This window comes from Meles meles, chromosome 5 (assembly GCF_922984935.1).
Source record: "Meles meles chromosome 5, mMelMel3.1 paternal haplotype, whole genome shotgun sequence".
Taxonomy (NCBI): domain Eukaryota; kingdom Metazoa; phylum Chordata; class Mammalia; order Carnivora; family Mustelidae; genus Meles; species Meles meles.
The window spans coordinates 139,742,962-139,763,367 of NC_060070.1; the positions used below are offsets into that span (position 1 = coordinate 139,742,962).

The following is a 20,406-nucleotide window of genomic DNA, read 5'->3' on the forward strand; positions in this document are numbered from 1 at the left end:
TACATTTCTAAGTAATAACCTCCTTAAGAAAGACACTTGGGTTATGGAAGTTACATAAACATCTCCAGGGAACAGAGAAAGGATTTTCTATTTAAGTTTTCTGAAGTAAACGCTCTAAGAAAAGAGAGCTCAGGGCCTTCTGTCAGATGTTGGCCAGAACAAACAGTTCTCTTGGCAGCCTTGAGCTTTCTCAGACCCCTGAAAATGAGGCTAGAATCCTTACCATCCTAGGAACATGACCTTGAGCTCCTAGAGAGTGTGTTAATGTTTCCTCAAGTCTCTTATGGATCATTTGTGTTGAAAATTGAGTTCTTGTAGACCAGGATTGAAGGTTAGTAAAGAAGAAGGCTCAGAAGCACCTCAGTAGAGTTTAGTCAAGGAGAGTCATCGTCCCCACTTTGGGAGAAACTCCAAAGGGAAAAAAGGATGAATGTCAGAGGAACATTTGTGAGGCCACCTCTGTGTTTACCTTGAGGCCTCTAGTTATATTAATAAGGAAAATGTCATTTCTTTAGACAACAGAATTTGTTAAGTGACATGTGACTAAGGGTACAATTTCTACCGGAGATTTTCTCTTCATAAAATCAAACATTAGCTTTTAAGGCAGTTAGGATTTTAAAGTTATGGTGATTTTCACCTATCATAAGCTTTGTTACATCAAGGATAAAAAGCATGAACATGACATGGGCCATTAAATGTATTTTTTCCATGAAGGCCACAATTTTATACTTAGTTTTAAAAGAAATCATGTCAAGAGGATTTGCTTTGCTATTTTTCTTTTTTTTTTTTTTTAGTCACAGGAGTTGAAGGTTTTTCCTCCTTCTCCAACTTGTGAGAAAACTCTTTTTATTTTAAATAAAGATTTTATTTATTTATTTCAGAAAGAGGGAAGGAGGGAGCGAGTGAGCAGGGGAAGGAGCAGAAGGAGAGGGAATCTCAAGCAAACCCCACCTGAACATGGTGTCCTGTGTAGTTCCAGGACCATGAGATCATGACCTGAGCCGAAATCAAGAGTCAGCCGCCCAACTGACTAAGCCACCCAAGCACCCTGAAAACTCTAATTTTTTAAAAAGATTTTATTTACTTATTTGATAGATCATAAGTAGGCAGAGAGGCAGGCAGAGAGTTGGGGAAGCAGGCTCCCCACGGAGCAGAGAGCCCAACACGGGGCTTGATCCCAGGACCCTGAGATCATGACATGAGCTGAAGGCAGAGGCTTAACCCACTGAGCCACCCGGATGCCCCGGAAACCCTAATTTTTAAAGCAGGCTCCAGCAAATTCTGATACAGAGGCCAAATCCATCTCCCAGCCTATTTTGTAAATAAAGTTTTATTGGAACACAGCCCTACTCCTTCATTTGCACACTATCTGTAGCTACTGTGTAGAGCTGAGCAGTTTCCTCAGAGACCATGGCTCTCTACCCCCTTGCAGAAAAAGTTTGCCAACACCCGCTCTATGTACTCACAAATTCTTTTTTCCGTTGTAAATATGTTTTCTATCTATTCGAAACATGGAGCTGGAAGGCTTACAGAATCCAGACTGATACTTTTGGACTCTGTTGTATATCCCTTCAACTTCCCAAATTTTCATTTGAGAGATTCAACTTGAATGCACATCCTTGTTTTAAGTCCCAGCACAGCATCAAGAAAGAGACCAAGTGCATACCAGGCAGCCAGGTTTCCTCAAAAACTTGAAACTTTGCCTCACATATTTAAAGACCTTCACACACACTGGAGGGAGATGTACTTATCCTCTGTGAAGTTTCAGTCCTTCCTTAATTGTGCAAATGCAAGGGTAAGTGTCTACTTTGGAAATAAAATTAAAACCGCAATAATAACAAAACCTTGTTTCCCTGAAAAGCAGTAGAACCCTTCCTCTTAACTTATTTAACCTTTCCATAAAATTCATCCCCAGTGTTCCTCTATAGAGAAATCAAGTCTTATAATTCTAAAGGGTCAAAGGAGGTCTTGAGTTTCTGATAGGATTTCTGTGACCTTAGCTGAAGAATCAGCAACTTGTAGAGACATTTAAGCTCATAACCTAATATCCTATCTCTAGATTTCCACAATTTCCCTCTGTGAGTTTTGCACATCTTAAAACAAAGCTCATCACCGCACACCCATTAGGATGGCTATTATCAAAAAAGAAAAAAAGGAGAAAGAAAACCCAGAAACTAACAAGTGTTGAAAGAATCTGGAGACATTGAAACTCTTGTGAATTGTTGGTGGGAATATAAAATGGTGTTTCCACCGTGGAAAACAGTGTAGTGCTTGCTCAGAAAATTAAAAGTAAAATTACCATAAGATTCAGCAATGCCACTTTTGGTATATATCCAAAAGAACTGAAGCAGGATCTCAAGAGAAATGTGTACTCCCATGTTCATATGAAGCACTATTCATAATGGCCAAGAGGGTAAGTAACGCAAGTGTCCATCAACAGATGAATGGATAAAGGAAATGTGGTATAGACACACAGTGGAATATTATTCATCCTTAAAAAGGGAGGAGACTTTGTCACATCCTACAAGATAGGTGAACCTTGTTGACATCATGCTAAGTAAAAGAAGTCAGGCCCCCAAAAGATAAATACTATATGATTCCACTTAGAATGAGATACTCAGGGCACCTGGGTGGCTCAGTTGGTTAAGTGTCTGCCTTCAGCTCAGGTCATGATCCTGGGGTCCCGAGATCAAGTCAGTCATTGGGCTCCCTGCTCAGTGAGCATCTGCTTCTCCCTCTATCCTCCCCACCTGCTCATGATTTCTCTCTCTTTCTCTCTCTCAAATAAATAATCAATCTTAAAAAAAAATTAATGAGATACCCAGAGCAGTCAGATTCTTAGAGAAAATAGAATAGTGACTGCCAGGAGCTAGGGACGGAGAGGAATGGGGAATTGTTTGTTTTTGTTTTAAGATTTTATTTATTTATTTGACAGAGATCACAAGTAGGCAGAGAGGCAGGCAGAGAGAGGAGGAAGCAGGATCCCCACTGAGCAGAGAGCCCGATGCGGGGCTCCATCTCAGGATCCTGAGATCATGACCTGAGCTGAAGGCAAAGGCTTTAACCCACTGAGTCACCCAGGTGCCCCAGAATGGGGAGTTGTTTAATGAGTATGGAATTTCAGTTGCACAGAATGAAAAAGTTCTGGAGATCTGTTGCCCAACCATGTGGATTTAAGGCTCCTGAACTGTATGCTTAGGAGTAAGAAAGATGCCAGATTTTCTATTGTGGGTTATTATACTCCTGGTGTTAATAACGCTAAGCTGACGGCCTCACCGAGCTCAGAGCTTTGACACGACGCATGACAGAGTCCGGACAGCTTCTGTTTAGAGTCTGTCTTCATGGTCTGCAACAGCTTGTTTATTTACCTCGTTCTGCCAGGTGGCAGGGTGTTTTAACAAGGGATACAGAGGGAGTTGGTTCATCTGTTCTCATCACTTGTTCTTGTAATACTGCGTGAGTACATCCTTGGGCAAGATTTTCTATGAACCTGATGACGAAGCCAGCATGGCTCCTCTTATGGGGTTGCCAGGAAGGAAGAAAATGGGTCGATGATGGGCATTTGCCTTTGGAACGCCGCTGAGATCAGCTGCGTTCCCCTCCGCACCCCAGCCCAGACCTTTGCTCACATCAGCTCATCCCTGGGACTCGATCCCTACCATTGGGCAACGGCCAGACAGGATTCTGGAACAAAGTTCCATTCGGGATGTCCTAAACAATCCGTCCCAAGCAAATGAGAGAAACTGAATTTTGCCGTTTTTATTCGTGAAGGCGGGATTGTACCTTTGTCGGCTTCTACTGCGCATGCTACGGTTATTTGAAAGGAAGTGCAGAAGAACCCATCAGAGACAAAACGCAGTCACAAAAGACGAGCTGAGAGGCTGAGCATTCGTTTAAGGGAGCGACGTGCTGCCTGCCACGTCTCCCTGCCTTGTCATAGCTGTGAGGACTGATGGCATTCCGTAGGCACGAGCAGCGCCTCGAGGAAAGCTTCAAGGAGCATTCTGCTTCCAGCCCTTTCTTTTCTATTGCATATGTTATGAGATTTCTTCTTTTTGCGGTGGTTGTGTTTCTCCATTTTTCCAATTGCTGTTATGACAAGTGTTTGACTTACAAGCCTGCTATTTAACTATTCTGGGATTTCTTTTTTCAAGGATAACATCTAGGTCCTAACAGTTGATTCCAACCCCCCCCCCCATACAGAAAAACAATTCACTTCAATTCTTTGAAAATAATGGCTATTTCACCATATTGTTGGGTGTGTGTGGTTTTTTTTTTTAAGATTTTATTTGCCAGACAGAGAGAGAGAGCACAAGCAGAGGGAGAAGCAGGCTCCCCATGGAGCAAAGACCCAACACGGGGCTCGATCCCAGGACCCTGGGATCCTGACCTGAGCGGAAGGCAGACACTTAATTGACTGAGCCCCCCAGGCACCCGTCACCATATTGTTTTTATCATTAGCTGGCCAAGTGCCTGAAGTACAGTCGAACCCAGTCCCTCTTTCCTGGGTGAAGCATCTTCTCATGCAAGAGAAGATTGAGACAGAAATTAAAAAATGTTTTGTCTGCAGAAGAGGAAGGGATGTTCCTAAATTGTTTTGGACTTTTTCTTAGATGTGGAAGATTTTGTTTAATTACAAGAAATTATTATGCATTTTTTCTTCATGAGCATTTCTGTTCCCTTTTGGTGTAAAAGTCTCCTTATAACTATTTCAATATGCACATCAAAATCCATGCCATATCTTCACATGCTTTCCTGCATAATCTTCTCCACCCGAAGTGGTGATACGCACCTTCTGAACTTTTGTATGCATATCAGAGTGTGAAATTATACATGGATGTGTGACTCTGTATTTCCTCTGGCCAGGTGAAGTTTTTCCATCCGGTGGCAATGTGGCAGTAACAGTCCTATGGTTTATCAGTTTTATGCCCAGAGGCAGTGTGCTTAGTCCCTGCCTTAGTACCTGAAACCTCATCCAATGATAAGTAAATAATGGCCGAATTTAATAAAATGGTTTAAGAAATAATCATAGTTTTTACAAGCTGCAGAATTCTGTCCAGGATATAGCAAAAATTTCGTTCTTCTGTTTATCCATGGTAGCCCATCTCTACAGGTCTGTGCATTCATAGACAGGCTGGACAAGTTGTGAGAGGTATTCCTCATTCTTAAAGGCACAGATGGGCGGTGTAATGGCATGCTTAAGTGTTCAGACGGCTTGGATTGGAGTCCATCTTTGCACTTTGGGCAAGTTCCTGAACATCTTCCTTTTCTAGGTGATGGAGACTGTAGTACCGACCTTGTAAAGCTGAGCTGAGATTTACATGAACTACTGTATGGAAAACAAGTAGAGCAGCTCTTAATGCATAGTTAAGTGTTACCATGGCAACAGAAGGGAGAAATCGAGTCTTCATCTCAAAATGTCCCTTTCGGGCAACGTATCTGTCTGAGTTAGATGTCTGACATAACTATGCATAACTGTAATTATTTTTAAAGATCGATTTATTAAGGCACGTGGATGGCTCAGTCATTAAGCGTCTGCCTTCGGCTCAGGTCATGATCCCTGGGCCCTGGGATTTATCCCTGCATCAGGCTCCCTGCTGAGCGGAAAGCCTGCTTCTCCCTCTCTCACTCCCCCTGCTTGTGTTCCCTCTCTCACTGTCTCTCTCTGTCAAATAAATAAAATCTTAAAAAAAAAAAAAGATTTATTTATTTTAGAGAGTGCGAGTGGGGTGAGGGGCAGAGGGAGATGGAGAGAGAGATTATCCCAAGCAGACTCCCCACTGCATGGGGAGCCCAACGTGCGGCTTCTTCTCACTACCCCTGAGATCATGACCTGAGCCGAATTGAGAGTCAGATGCTTAACCCACTGAGCCAGCCGGGTACCCCTGCCTGGGTAAAATTTTTAAAAACTTTGCTCCAAATTATTAGCTGACTTGCGTTCTGACTGTAGGTAAAAAGGACAAATAAAAACTCACTATCTAATGCTGCTGTCTTCCTCTGATTTATAAAGCGCCAGAGGAGTGAGATCGTAAAGCCTAAATGTCTTAATACTGCCTGTTTTTTTTTTTAAAGACTTCATTCAGCAGCGTTGATCTGACCCTGGGTAGAAAAACAAGCAGCGAAGCAGGCAAGCTGATTTGCATTAAGTTGGCACCACAGAACGCTTGGAACAAGGGCCCTATTATCTTGTAGGTAACAGGTGGTAGCTGGGGTATTAAGCTGTTCTGGGCACGATTTCAGATTTCCATTCTTCAGTGCCTTGGGCAGTACCCTTCCATCACAGTGTGATCAATAATAATTAGGTGTCTGGAATGAAATGCAATACGGTATTATGCTTCCTACATCTGGAAGGAGAAACTCACTTAACCAGTCCTAAATCAGTGCATTCTCTCTTTATTCCTGGGGGGCAGCAGAGAACACGGTGGAGATGTGCACTGTGGCTTGGTGCCCCGTTGCACAAAAAAATTAGCTGTTATGACACACTTTGTTGCAAGTAACGGAAGCAAGCCCCGAAGCAGTGAGTCTTGATTTCTGACATAAATGCTTTCATCACATTGCATTCTCTATCACTGGAGGGCTACCTGTTTCACATTTAATAAAAATGGCTGTCACCATAGGTGATCTATAGGGGAGGGGACAGGTGAAGGTTGTCAGTGGAGCTCAACGTGAATTGTTTTTCAGATCTCACAGCTTATTAAATCATGTTCTACCATGTTCGCGTCCCAGGGGGCCAATCAAAGGACAAGGAATCTTTTGTGCCTCGTCAGTCTCAGAAGAGAAAACTGATACTTATTCCGTTAGAATTCAATCTGAAGTTTTCCTGGGCAGATTGGGGCTCACCGAGCCAGAGCATGGAAACTTTCCTCTGTGCACCCGCGAGAGTGCTGAGCCCAATCCCCGCAAGGTGACTTCCCTCGGTTGCTCCTTCCTTGTTACTCAGTGCACCCAGCTTTCAAAATTCAGAATCCTTGCTGCTGTAAAATCACCTACAACATACTGCCCCTACAACTCCCGGTCCCTGCCCTGCTGCCCGGAGAATCCGAGCATCGAGAACAGCCCTTCCACACTCTGGTCTGACCCATTTGAAGAAATGACCAGGAAAAAGACGTGCAGCTTTTCTTGCCTTATAATCACCCTTCCTTTCATTAACCAGAGAAAGTCTGCTGGCCGACGGCATGATTTCATTTTCTGGTGGCTGGGTTTTTTTATTCTCCTTCAGAGACCATTGGAGCAGTGCAAAAGGAAGCAGCGTTACTGAGAAAGGCCCTTTCACTGTTTTATTCTGGAAAATAAAATACGTTCAGAAAATGGATTAAGTGGAGCGTTGACGTGCAGTTTAACAGGTGGTTATAAAGCCAGTTCCGTATAACCCCTGTCTGTCTATCTTTCTTTGTTTCCTTCTTCCTTATGTTTTCCTTCCTTCCTTCCTTTCTTTTTAAGATTTTATTTATTGGGGGGAGGAGAGGGAGAGGGAGAGAGAATCCCAAGCCAATTTGGGACACCCCAAGTGTCCTTGGTGTCCTTGGCACACCCAGCCGGGAGCACAGCATGGGGCTCAGTCTCAGGACCCTTAGATCATGATCTGAGCCGAAATCAAGAGTCAGACACTCAGCCGACTGGGCCACCCGGGGCACCCCTTGATATGCCTTTCTGAATGCAGTGCTCCTCCCCGCCAAAGGTAGACCCTGACTCAGTTTATACTGTGATTGTATCCTTGCTTTGTATTTGTAGTGTTCAAGGTTGGCGAGGCATCTCTGCTGCATAGTTGACTCTTGCCTGTTTTTGAACTTTATGTAAATGGAATCACAGGATGCGTGTTTTGTCTTGCTCTTTTTCTCTTACTTGTAAGATTCATCCCTTTTGTGTGTTGACTTTTTATTTTGAAAATTTGTAAGAGAAATTGGGAGGATTATATACCGGTATTTTAATATAATTGTTGGATTGCTACCTAATAGTTACAGAGATTTGGCCATATTTGTTGCTTTTTCCCCCCTCTTGAAGTGTTTTAAAGTTAATTACAGACTTTTTTTTTTTTAAGGGGGGCATGGGGAGGGGCAGAGGGAGAGAGAATCTCAAGCATGGACCCCAATGAGGGGCTTGATCTCATGACCCTGAGATCATGACCTGAGCTGAAACCGAGTCGGACACTTAACCGACTGAGCCACCCAGGCGCGCCAATTATATTTCTAATCATGCATCTCTGAAAAATAAGGGAAATGTCCTATGTAACCACAAGACCCTTATCCTATATAGCAGAACTAATAATAATTCCCTAATATCATCTAATACCCCGTCCATATTCAGGCGTTTCCAGCTGACCCCAAGACAGTTTTCTAGCTGGTTTATTCAAACCAGGAGCCAATCAAGATGCAAGACGAATTTTTGAAGAGGTTTTAACCGTGCAACTTGCAGCTGAGAATGAGTGGGTGATCCTGCCTTTCTCCCCATACACTTAATCAGTGGGTAGAGCTCTCATGGGACCTGGCTTCAGGCACGTCACCCATGGGAATGAGGAAAACGAATCACCTCATCTCTGATAATGACATGGTCCTCCTCTTTTGCTCTGTGACTCCAGAGGAAATTTCACTGTCTGAATTGCTTTCAGGAAGAAGCGTCTGATACCAATTATGTCAAAGCCAAAAATGTTATTTGGGGCAGATACTCTGCGGTGCTGGTCTGCTCAAGGTTAAACAAGCCTAGTTATACTTATCTGGGGGAACGCATTCATGGGGGGGGCAGCCTATCCAGGGAGGTCGCTGGGACGCAGCTCCAATCTCTATCAGCTGCCGTTCTGACCAGGACCCCGGGAGGACAAGTAGATGGATGGCTGGTCCTTTGGCTCGATTGGGATCTTGGTCAGCCACTTGGTAATTTCAAGGCTTTGGGTTTTGGGTTGTGTTTGATTCCTTTACCAGAAACCTCTTTATGAAGGAGCTTGGCCCTCTGTGATCCTGCTAAGGTAATACAGGCTGACCTCCCTGATTTCTTTTTTTACGGAAGAACACCACATTTGTCCCATGTGATCTGGTATTTATTTAGATCAGCATTTCCCAGAAGATTTTCCTCAGAATGCAAGTCCCATAGTCTCCATAAAAGGACCGTATTGTCCAATGAATTTGGGAAAAACACCGGGTTCAACAGAGTTAAGCTGGTTTCCTTACTGTGTGTCCTTTTGTGCTAATAAACAAATCGCTAAATTATTGTTCTCACAGCCTTTTCCTCAGAGCATCTCTGGAGGTTACTGTTCTGCAGAACAGACTTTAGAAAGTGCTGATTTGGGGACTTGGATAGAATCACGAGCAACAACAAATGAACGGTTTCATCCACCTCAGGGGTCATGAAGTCTTTATTCAAGCTAACTGAGTAACATTACACAAGAACAGCGTCCGGTTACCATGTTGGGGACGAGGAACTTTGTTCCTCTTGGACTTCTGCTCATCCTGGAACCATGGAGAAATCAGGATCTGTGCATGTAACAAGGACATTTACTTAAATTCTATCTTACAGATGGAATTTCCTCATGGCTTGGACTTTTAAAGGGAAAAAAAAAATCCGTACTGGTCAACCTCTCTGATTTTGAGGATCACTTGACCTTAATTGTTAAATATTTTTTTTAAGATTTTTAAAAATTTTATTTATTTATTTTAGAGTGCACACACATGTGTGGTGGGGGGAGGCCAGAGGGGAAGGGAGAGGGAGGAGGGAAGAATCTCAAGCAGACTCCACGCCAAGCACAGAACCCATGCAGGCCTCGATCTCACAGGCCCTGAGGTCATGATTGGAGTCAGAATCAAGAGTTGAACGCTTGAGCAACTGAGCCATCCGGGAGCCCTGCCAATTTTTTTTTTTTTTTTAATTTTGTTTTGAATGGGCAATTCAATAAGCCTTCTTCAGATGACCAAATAATCAAACCTTGCCTCATTATTCCGCATTTGGTAAAATGTTTGAGATATTCCTAGGACTCGAACGTCTTTGTTAGTAAAGGGTACACTATCTGGTATTCCTACCAATTGCTTCTAGACTAACGTGACTTCTTGAATACGTTGGTCTTACCATTCTATCTGAAACAAGACATTTAGAGATGCGGTCACGTCTACTTTCCCTTCTTTTTCAGTATAGCACTTAGATCGACAACCTCGTTTGCTCATTAATTTCCTTATGAAGGAACCGATCAGCTGGCATTTGCCATCTGGTTTTTCAAAATAGAAGATTTCCAGGTTATTCTACTTCTTCTTCCTTGCCTTTCTTCCCTTTTATATATTTTATATGTTGTACATATTTTATATTTTTTATATATTGTATGTATCAATATAATTTCAAAACCATTTCTTCATCTTTAAAAAATGAAAGCATTTCATGCGAAGATCGTGTGAATGTGGATTGATTATTTTGGGCTGGGTTTCCCAGGCTATAGTTGTATTAGATTCACAATCCCCATTGTTCATAAGTCACATGGGAAGCAGGGGTAAATTCTAGGCTCTCGAGGTTCATTCCGTTTGTACTTGCAGATTTCTAGGCTAAATTTACGGTCTCTGGGGTTGTAAAATTTGAAAGGGATGAAAGCCACTGATTTTAAGTACAAGTTGACTATTTTAACAACCAAAAGTATAAGACTCTGCAGTAAGCCGCTGCAAATTTCATCACTGCTCAGTTGTTTTTCCCACTTCAAATGTCTAGCTCCTCGAGAATGTAATTTAAAGGCAGCTGAGCAGAGAATTCAACAGAGATGGATTATCCTAGAGTATGAGCTGAACAAAGTTCCTGCACTGGTACTCTTGAGTGGAACCAAATAACTTATTCCAGCATCAAGACTGCTTCCCCCACCTCAGGTTTTTTTAAGATTTTATTTATTTATTTGACAGAGATCACAAGTAGGCAAAGAGGCGGCAGGGCTTGGGGAGGCTCCCTGCTGAACAGAGAGCCCAATGCGGGGCCCGATCCCAGGATTCTGAGGTCATGACCTGAGCCAAAGGCAGAGGCTTTAACCCACTGAGCCACCCAGGCGCCCCAACCACCTCATTTTTTTTTTAAATAAAAAAGCAGGACTTAAAAGTTATGAAACATACTTTTTTCCCCTTACATCAGTACTGGGAGCATATTTAAAAAGTGCGCTGCCCATGGAGCACCTGGGTGGCTCAGTCGGTTAAGCGCTTGGCTCTTAGTTTCTGCTCAGGTGGTGATCTCAAAGTCATGGGATCAAGCCCCACGTGGGGCTCCATACTCAGAGGAAGTCTGCTTGAGATTCTCTCCTCCCTCTTCCTCTGCCCCCCCACTCTCTCTCCCTGAAATACATAAATCTTTAAAAAAAAAAAAAAAAACAATGCGCTACCCAGAAATTGTACCTCAAGTGACATATTCTAGAAAAATTCTTCCACCTGTTCACGTGCATGCCAGAAAAAATATATTTACAGCATGAATATTTGCCCCAAAGTTGAAATAAGTTAAATTTCCTTCAGTTGCCGATGGGTAGACCAATTATGACCCTTCTGCCCCATGTAATTGTATGTGGTATTCCAAGAGAATGAGGTATTTCTGTAGGGGCTGACGGGGAGAGCTCTAAGGCATATGGATCCTTGAGGGGGAAGAAAGAGCTATAATATGAGCAGAACGATCCCATTTATGTTTTTAAAAACTGCATTTATACATTGTGGGGGGTTGAGTGGGAAGGTGGGAGCAGAAGGGGGGTGAAGAGAGAGAAAAACAGAAGGAAAATATCAAAGGAAAGCAGCAGTGAGATTTGGGGAGTTGTGCCGAGGGAAGGAAGGGCAGTGTAAAAGGAGTTTCTTTTCAGTGTTATTTCTTGAATTGTTTACAGGGAAATATTTTCATCGATTTTCATAAATGAAATAAAAGCATAGATGTGTGGGTGTGCACATGCACAAAAAATAAAAAGAGACTGTGCCAGTTATGTTAAAGATTTTATTTATTTGAGAGAGAGTGAGGGAGCAGAGGGAGGAGGAGGGAAAGGGAAGGAGAGAGATTCTCCAGCAAAATCTGAGTGTGGAGCTCAGCTCGAGGCTCGATCTCGTGACCCTAAGATTATGACCTAAGCCGAAATCCAGAGTCCTATGCTTAGCCAATGAAGCCACCTGGGTGCCCCAAGAATGTGCCAGTTATTTTTTTTATTTTTTAAAATATATTTTATTTATTTATTTGATAGACAGAGATCACAAATAGGCAGAGAGGCAGGCAGGGGGCGGGGGAAGCAGTCTCCCTGCTGAGCAGAGAGCCCGATGTGGGGCTCGATCCCAGGACCCTGGGATCATGACCTGAGCTGAAGACAGAGGCTTTAACCCACTGAGCCACCCGGGTGTCCCCTGTGCCAGTTATTTTTAACAAATTCATCCAATCGAGGCATTCACTAGGGAGAGCAATCTGCCCAAGATGTCTGTTCTAAGTTCATCGATGTTGGAGAACCATGGGATTCCTTGGCTTAGAACACACCTTTGTGGATGGGGAGGCTGGGGACCTGGTTGCCGGTAACTGAGCAGTGCTGGCTCAGAAGGGCTCCCAGAAGCACTTGGACGGGAACCCCTCCATCGTTAGCGTTGGTCTCTGGGCTTTAGTTGAAGTCCCTGCCAGGGATCCATTCTTCACCAGACTCTGCCTTTCTAAAGCATTCGCTCGTAATGGAACAGAGTTCAGAACAAGAGGTTGGAACGTTAAAGCTGTGGGAAATACCCCTAGTTTTTCCTTTGTTGACAAACCCCTGCCGAGGATAGGTGTGTTTTAAGATGTTGGTCTTGCTATTGCTTAAGCATAGTGAGGCCAGCAGATCAGAGATGCCTGCCATTAAAGAGATGGTTTGGGGATGCCTCGGTGACTCAGTGGGTTAAGCATCTGACTCTTGGTTTCAGCTCAGGTCGTGATCTCAGGGTCTTGGGGTCGAGCCCCATGTCGAGCTCCCCACTCAGCACAGAGTCCGTTCATCCGTCTCCCTCCCAGTCGGTTCCTGTCTCCACTCGTGCTCTGTCTCTCCTCTCTCTCTCTCCCTCTCAAATAAATAAATAAATAAAATATTCGAAAAACTTTTTTAAGATGTTTTGTTACACTCACAGAGTCCAAGAGAAAGGGTCATGCCATGCCACGGAGGGCCATGTGGGGAAGCATCGGGGTTGGTTAGGAGACAGGGAGTAGGGGGGAATGTGGAAAATGTGGGCCAGAACTGTAGTGTGTTCCCCACAGGAAAGAACAGACCATGGAAGCAAGACTGCCTGGCTGGTTTGAATCATCTCAGCAGGCTCCAGGGCATGGGACTATTTCCAGTTGTCTGGCCCCCGGGCCTGGGCTGATGAGGGCAGGTGGATAGTGGCCTGTAGAGTAGGAACCCCATGAAGGCGGTGATTATGGGTAAGCGCTCCGGGTCGGGTGGTTTGCACGTGAAAGGTAGGTTCACGGGCTAGCCGGGGCGCTGCCTGCGGTATTTGGCTAACCCTGGGAGAGGCAGCCTCACCGGGATTAGCAAGACCTCCGAGTCACCTGAAACTAACATAACATTGTATGTAGACTATACTTATATTTTAAAAAAGAAAAATACAGAAAGTAGACAAGATTAATAAACAGCGATAGAGATGCGAGAATAATTATGCATCTCAAGGTTTCCTGCGTGGCTTTTCTATTCAGGCTGAGTTTGGAGGCAAGCTTTGGAGGTCTTCCTTGGAGATCCCAACCTTTGATTATGGTTTCGGGCGGGGGAGGGGCATTTGGGGGCTATTTTTGGTATAGTAATTGAGAAACCTCCTATTCATTTCAGGCAAGAGGGGGTATGGGCAGCTTCCTTTTGTGCATTTGGATCTACTCAACTAATTCTTTGTCAGTCTATAAAAGCAAATCAGTAATGTTTGCCCCCTTTCCTCTTCAGGCTGTCTCTTCCACTGGGCATAGAACTTTAGACCAGACGTCCCTGCAGTAGACTTTGGCGCATTTGCTGGCTTATGCGATTTTGTTTTTGATGTTTCCTTTCCTACACGACCACCTCAAACTCTTATTACAGTGTTCTGCACTACTGCAGCCTGGAAAATGGGTTCTTTTCTAAAGATCCACTGTCTGAGCTGTGCTCTCGTTTTGGAGGGGAATTAGATTCTGTGCTTTTCCTATTTTGGTTCTGCTTAGAGATTTAGAAAAATGTTTTTTAGGAATTTACCTGTATATGTTAAATTCCTAAATCCCTTTATATGTTAAACATATAAACATATAAACATATAAAGGTATATGTTAAATTCATTTAATTTTAACATTGTCCTCTTGTTTAGGGGGGCCTAACATTTATTTAATTGTCTGTTTAGATGTACTGTTTTTGTTTTTAACCGATGTTTTTTCCATTATGGGAATTTTTTTCTCATGCTCACTTTTTTTCATGTCCTAACAACTTACGGAGGTATCACTTACATACCATACAAGTAACTCATTGAAGGCATATAATTTAATGATTCCGGTAAATTTAAAGAGTTTTATAGCCGTCACTCCTGTCCAGTTTTATAACCAAAGTGTTTACTCCAGAACATTTCCATGTGTGGTCTCTCAGATTTCTTACTGCCTTGTGCTTTAATAATTCGGTAACGTTTGAGTGATCCCTGTGTTTTATATTTTCTTGTTTTAAAAGAAGCCCTAACTTTTTCTTTCATATAAAAATATTACTTTTTTTTTTTAAGAGAATGAGTGAGAGTAGGGGGAGGGGCAGAGGGAGAGAGAGAATCTTTTTTTTTTTTTAAGATTTTTATTTATTTATTTGACACATAGATCACAAGTAGGCAGAGAGGCAGGCAGAGAGGGGGGGGGAAGCAGGCTCCCTGCTGAGTGGAGAGCCCAGAGAGAGAATCTTAAGCAGGCTCCACACCCTTTTCAGAGCCGGAGGCAGGGCTTGATCTCAAGACCCTGAGATCATGACCTGAACGGAAATCAACAGTCAGACACTCAGCTGACTGAGCCACCCAGGTGCTCCTAAAAATACTACTTTTTACCACACATCTAACAAGACTGTTGTTCAGTTTTCTTTTTTTAAAAGAGGTGGTTGACTTTGTGCTGTTAACTTCCATTTCCTGCGTCCCAAAGGCAAGCATTGCCCAGGGAATCAGCTCACAGTCATGCCCTGGATCTCCGTTTCTCTGATCCATTCCTGCTATCCTTTGGGCAGGTGGGGTACCTGTTACACCTTCTGTCATTCCCTGATGTGTTGATTCTCTTCCTCTGACTTTAACTTGTTATTTCTTCTCTGTTTTTCTTTTTTTCATCTTACCCAAAGCCGAAGTTGTTGGAGAGGGCAGATCAGACCTCGTCTTGGTCAGTGGACAGGAAACCATTATGTTTTCTTTCCCCTACATCAAGCCCTCCCCTGCCCAGTGTTTGGTAGTTCAGTAGTAGACCAGGTCAGAGGATCTCAGTCGTCCTTCTGCTCCAAACAGCGCACTTAACTTTACTTCCCAGAGCAGTGGTGAGCTTCTCTTTGTCCATAGTTAAACTTCGCTCTAACTTTGGAAGGGCTGCTAAAAATAAGACTGGAAGGCAGACATCACTTATATCTTATTAAAAGAGTAAGTAAAGAGTGCCCCAGAAGAGAGACTCTCCTAAGAATAAAGTATAATTATGCCATTGTACCATGACCTACAGACCCAAGTAAACTACTAATAAGATCACCTTCCATTTTTAGAGCCTTGTACGTTAGATTATATTTAGAGCCTGTGCATATCATAACGGTCCTCACAACAATGTGGCATGGAAAAAAAAACAGGCATTAATATCTCTTTCTGCTCTGCCACTTACTGCTGTTTGACGCCGAGCAAGTCAGTTTTGCAGGGTCTCAGGTATCTCTGAGAAATGGGAATGATACCACTTCACAGAATGTGGTGAGGATTAAATTAAATAACGTGCTATGCCACCCTCCCAAAATGATTGTGTATCCCCCATCGACACAGGGTTCTGTGCTAGGAAATGGACAAAGCCATGGGATAAAGGAGCCATCTCTTCCCAGAATGTAATTCAACTTGGAAATTGGTTGGGGGTGGGTATTGTCTTGTTTGAAGAAGAGCAGATATATTATGGGAACTCCACCTTAGTTCTTTTGTTGAAAAAGGTTTCATTTAAGGGAGAGAGAGAGAGAGAGCATGAGCGGGGGAGGAGGGAAGGAAGGGCAGAGAGAGAGAAAGCAGACTTCCCACTGAGCGTGAAGCCTGATGGGGGACTCGAACCCAGGACCCCAGGATCATCGCCTGAGCCAAAGGCAGACACTTAACCTACTGAGCCACCCAGTTTAATTCCACCTTAATTTAATTCTTTTCTTTTTAAAGATTTTATTTATTTATTTGACAGACAGAGATCACAAGTAGGCAGAGAAGCAGGCAGAGAGAGAGGGGGAAACAGGCTCCCCGCTGAGCAGAGAGCCTGATGTGGGGCTCGATCCCAGGACCCTGAGGTCATGACCTGAGCTGAAGGCAGAGGCTTTAACCCACTAAGCCACCCAGGCACCACTCACCTTAATTTAATTCTTAAGGACAACTCAGTACAGTAAAGAAATGGCATGCTTGGGTCAGCCAGCTCAGTCCTACCTATGGAGCCTCTGGTATTACTGCTTTGCCAGTAGGAGTGTTCCCACAGAAAAGTTTGAGAAACACAGATACCTGAAAGAGTTTACCATAATCCATGCCAGTATAGCACGGTCTTAGTTAATCCTTGTTTTAGAAAGCATGCAGCTACATTCCCCAGCATGTACGTGACATCTCCTCTTAACCATCCATAGCTAATGCTGGGCTCCCCATCTTCCCTACCAACCTGATTCTCAACCCGCGTCCCCCACTGAGTCCTCAACACCACCGTCCATTCAGCTGTGCAAGTCAGGAACCAAGCAGTTGCCCTTGACTCCCCCTCTTTCCTTCACATCCTTCACTTGACCCCATGGCCACCTCGCCACCTTCGTGTGACTTGAATGCATCGTCTGTCCGCATCTCCATCACCAACATCTGGGTCCATGTGACCATCATCTCTTGCCTAGGCTGGGGAACCTCCTAGAACGGGCCCTCCTCCAATGCTTTCTCCACGGTGAAGTGGGTATTGATCTCTGATGGTTTATTCTTATTGTCCTTAGAACATCATGGTCCATGAGGCCCTGCCGGGCCCAGCCCCCATCCCTCTGGCCACGTCTTGAGTCCCTCTCCATCTGGTGCTGGTGTCCGCAGCGACACTGGGCTCTCTCTCACCAGGAACACCGTGACTCCTCCATCCCGAGTCACTGCCCTGTTTGCTGCGTCTGGAGTGTCTCCCTCAGCCCCGATGTGCCTGTCCTTGTCTGTGATAATACGTATTCATCTTTCAAACTCTGCTTGTGGGTCCCTTCCTCAGAAAAGCCTTTTCGCATGACCCTATGGGAAGATTACTGATCACACGTCTGGTAAAACATGTCCTTTTTTTTTTTTTTTAAAAGATTTTATTTATTATTTGACAGACAGAGATCACAAGTAGGCAGAGAGGCAGGCAAAGAGAGAAAGAGGGAAGCAGGCCTCCCGCCAAGCAGAGAGCCCGATGCGGGGCTCGATCCCAGGACCCTGGGATCATGACCCGAGCCGAAGGCAGAGGCTTTAACCCACTGAGCCACCCAGGTGCCCCCAAACCCATCTTTGCTTAAACGTGTTACAGGATTTGTGTCCCCTTGGTGCCTACACGTGCTGGTCCCGCCGCTTCCAAGAATGAAGAGGTAGACCAGATGAAGAGCGGCGGGCAACAAAGCAAACTTACTGAGCAGGCACCGAAAGTTCCTGGAGAGGGAGGGCTCTCAGAGTGTCCAAGTTTAGCAGGTTTTTTTTTTTTTTTTTAAAGATTTTATTTATTTATTTGACAGATAGATCACAAGTAGGCAGAGAAGCAGGCAGAGAGAGAGAGAGGAGGAAGCAGGCTCCCTGCTGAGCAGAGAGCCCGATGCGGGACTCGATCCCAGGACCCTGAGATCATGACCTGAGCCGAAGGCAGCGGCTTAACCCACTGAGCCACCCAGGTGCCCAGTTTAGCAGGTTTTATGAGCTCTTTCATGGAACCGTCTTCAGCAATTGGTGTGGTGAGTCTTGCCAACAAGGGCTTTGGTCACATATCTGTGTACCTATTAGGTTAATGTCCATGTGCTGATGCTGTTTCTTTGATGACGTCTGGGGGCTTAGGTCTTAGCTGCCCCTGGCCTGTGATATTGACAAATGCTTTGTGGTTCATTGTCTTCTTTGAGGACGTTTTGCAGCAGTCATTTTTGCAAAGGCTGCGGAGCAGAAAGTCAGTGCGTTCCTGTCCAAGCTGCACATCGGGACGTTAGTGCTGTTTGATCTTAGCTGTCCTGACTCCATATTTTCTTGTCGGGGACACTGGCCCTGAGTCCCTAACCGCCCACTCCTCTGAAAGCAGACATAACTTTTTAACCAGACTGCAAGCAGTTCTCTCTCCCTTCTCTGGGCGTTCCTCTTCTGCACAGAGGACAGCCTTCTGCCCTTCTGCCCCCCAACCGTGTCATGTCATTTGGTACATTTGGTATGAGTCCTAAAACTCCTACAGCGCCCCAAACAAGCACCATTCCAGTGATTCCCGCACCCACCTTTACGGTTGGACCTCCGTACAACGCTTCTGACCCCACTTCTGTGGGTGTATATATATGTATCCGTTTTACTCTTAATGTGTTCTCAGGAAGCTCTGCGGGAGAGCAGCCTAACCTCAGATTTATTTGGCTGCCTCACACCACTGAATTCATTATAAGTTAAGAGAGAGTTAGAGGGGCGCCTGGGTGGCTCAGTGGGTTAAAGCCTCTGCCTTCGGCTCAGGTCATGATCCCAGCGTCCTGGGATTGAGCCCCACATCGGGCTCTCTGCTCAGCAGGGAGCCTGCCTGCTTCCTCCTCTCTCTCTCTGCCTACTTGTAATTTCTGTCTTTCAAATAAATGAATAAAATCTTTAAAAAAAAAAAAAGAGAGAGAGTTAGAATATTCTTAAAAATAGTAAGTCCCCAAAATATATAAAATGTGATTTTCAACCTTGATATGACTGAGAAGAACCCAGAGTTTTTCATGACAATATAGACCTCCAGGTCCTAGCCTGGACTTACTAAGTCAGAGAAGCTGGGGCTGAGGCAGTGTTTTCTCAGACCGGCAAAGTGACTTGACCAAGGTCACTCAGCTAGTGAGTAACAGAATCCTAGTGCCAGTTTCCTTGCTTGCTTTCTAGTGCTCACTTGTATTCTTCGGACTAAATTCTCCTGAGGGGTGCGTGTATGTGTGTGCTTGTAATCTGTGTTTGAATTTGTCTGCATAAAAGTTTCTTTATTTTATAAATGCCCCCGCCCCTGCAAAATAACCGCACATGCAAAGAATGTGGAGATTTTCAAGCTGACAAAAGCAACCAAAATAGTCTGTCCCCTCCTGTTCACATAGAAACAAATGTCAGCAGTCGGGGTGGCTCGCTCACGCTCACTTCCGTGGGCTCTGCTGACTTCCCCCACCTTACCTCGAGCCACAGGCCTGCCCTTGGTTCTGCCTCTCACTTTTCCACTCCTGGGTTCTGTTTTCACTCAAGTCACCCTCTGTCATGCTCCCTGGGCTGAGAGAAGCCCCCCTCTCCCCACCTCCAGCACCACCTGCCTGAGCATTTGGCTCAGAGGCACAGCTGGGTCCCCACGGCGGTGCGTTTCATAACTGGGGAGCTCACCCCTCGCTTGTCTGCTCGGCTTTGGACCCTAAGAGAGGAAAGCAGTGGACGCCTGTCCCATGGGGGTCCCAACTCCCTGCCCCTACCCCCCATCTCTCAATCCAGAGAGTTTTGTAGAAGACATTTGGATACCATTTTTTTTTAATAGTTGGGAAGCGACAAAATCCCCGTGAGATCCGATCTATGCAAACGACATAATTAAATGCCACTTACAAGGGAATGGCACGCTCAGGATGCTGTGCTGGGACTGGAGTTAGCACTTGCTCCGTTGAATCCCGGCGGTTCTCGTCAGTAGTTCTGTTAGTGACAAGTTGTTGAATTTCTCCCTGCTGCGGTTTACTCCACCATCAGGCGGGGTGAGATGAAATGAGACAGAAGCACCTGCCTTATAGGTAGTTTGAAGATTGTTTTGAAGATTAAAAGAAATAATATGATGAAAATGGGTATGGGATTTCATTAACATTAATAACATGTAAGCTTTTCTACGTGTTACTTTGTAATACATGTTAACATACGATTCCTTTGCAAAGCTCTTGGTTGCGACTCACACCTGCTTCTCTGTGTTTTGCTCGTAGCCCTGGAAAGGAAAATATCAATGAGGCAAAGCAGAGAGGAGCTGATAAAACGAGGGGTCCTGAAGGAAATCTATGATAAAGGTAAGGGGGACTGGCCCCTCCGCGGCCAGAAAGCCCTGCGTGGAGTGTATGTCCGTATTTCTTGGAATTGGATTCTGTTTTTCGCA

The 20,406-nt window shown here is 44.5% G+C and overlaps 1 protein-coding gene across 9 annotated transcripts in view; it reads left to right on the forward strand.

Moving 5' to 3' along the window:
• PHACTR1 (phosphatase and actin regulator 1) overlaps window positions 1-20,406 on the forward strand; it is a 558,036-nt gene that overhangs the window by 429,274 nt on the left and 108,356 nt on the right. For all 9 annotated transcript variants that reach the window (XM_046005870.1, XM_046005873.1, XM_046005876.1 and 6 more), the window contains one exon: window positions 20,240-20,320. In XM_046005870.1, coding sequence (XP_045861826.1) covers window positions 20,240-20,320 — 81 coding nt within the window. The remainder of the gene's footprint in view (window positions 1-20,239; window positions 20,321-20,406) is intronic.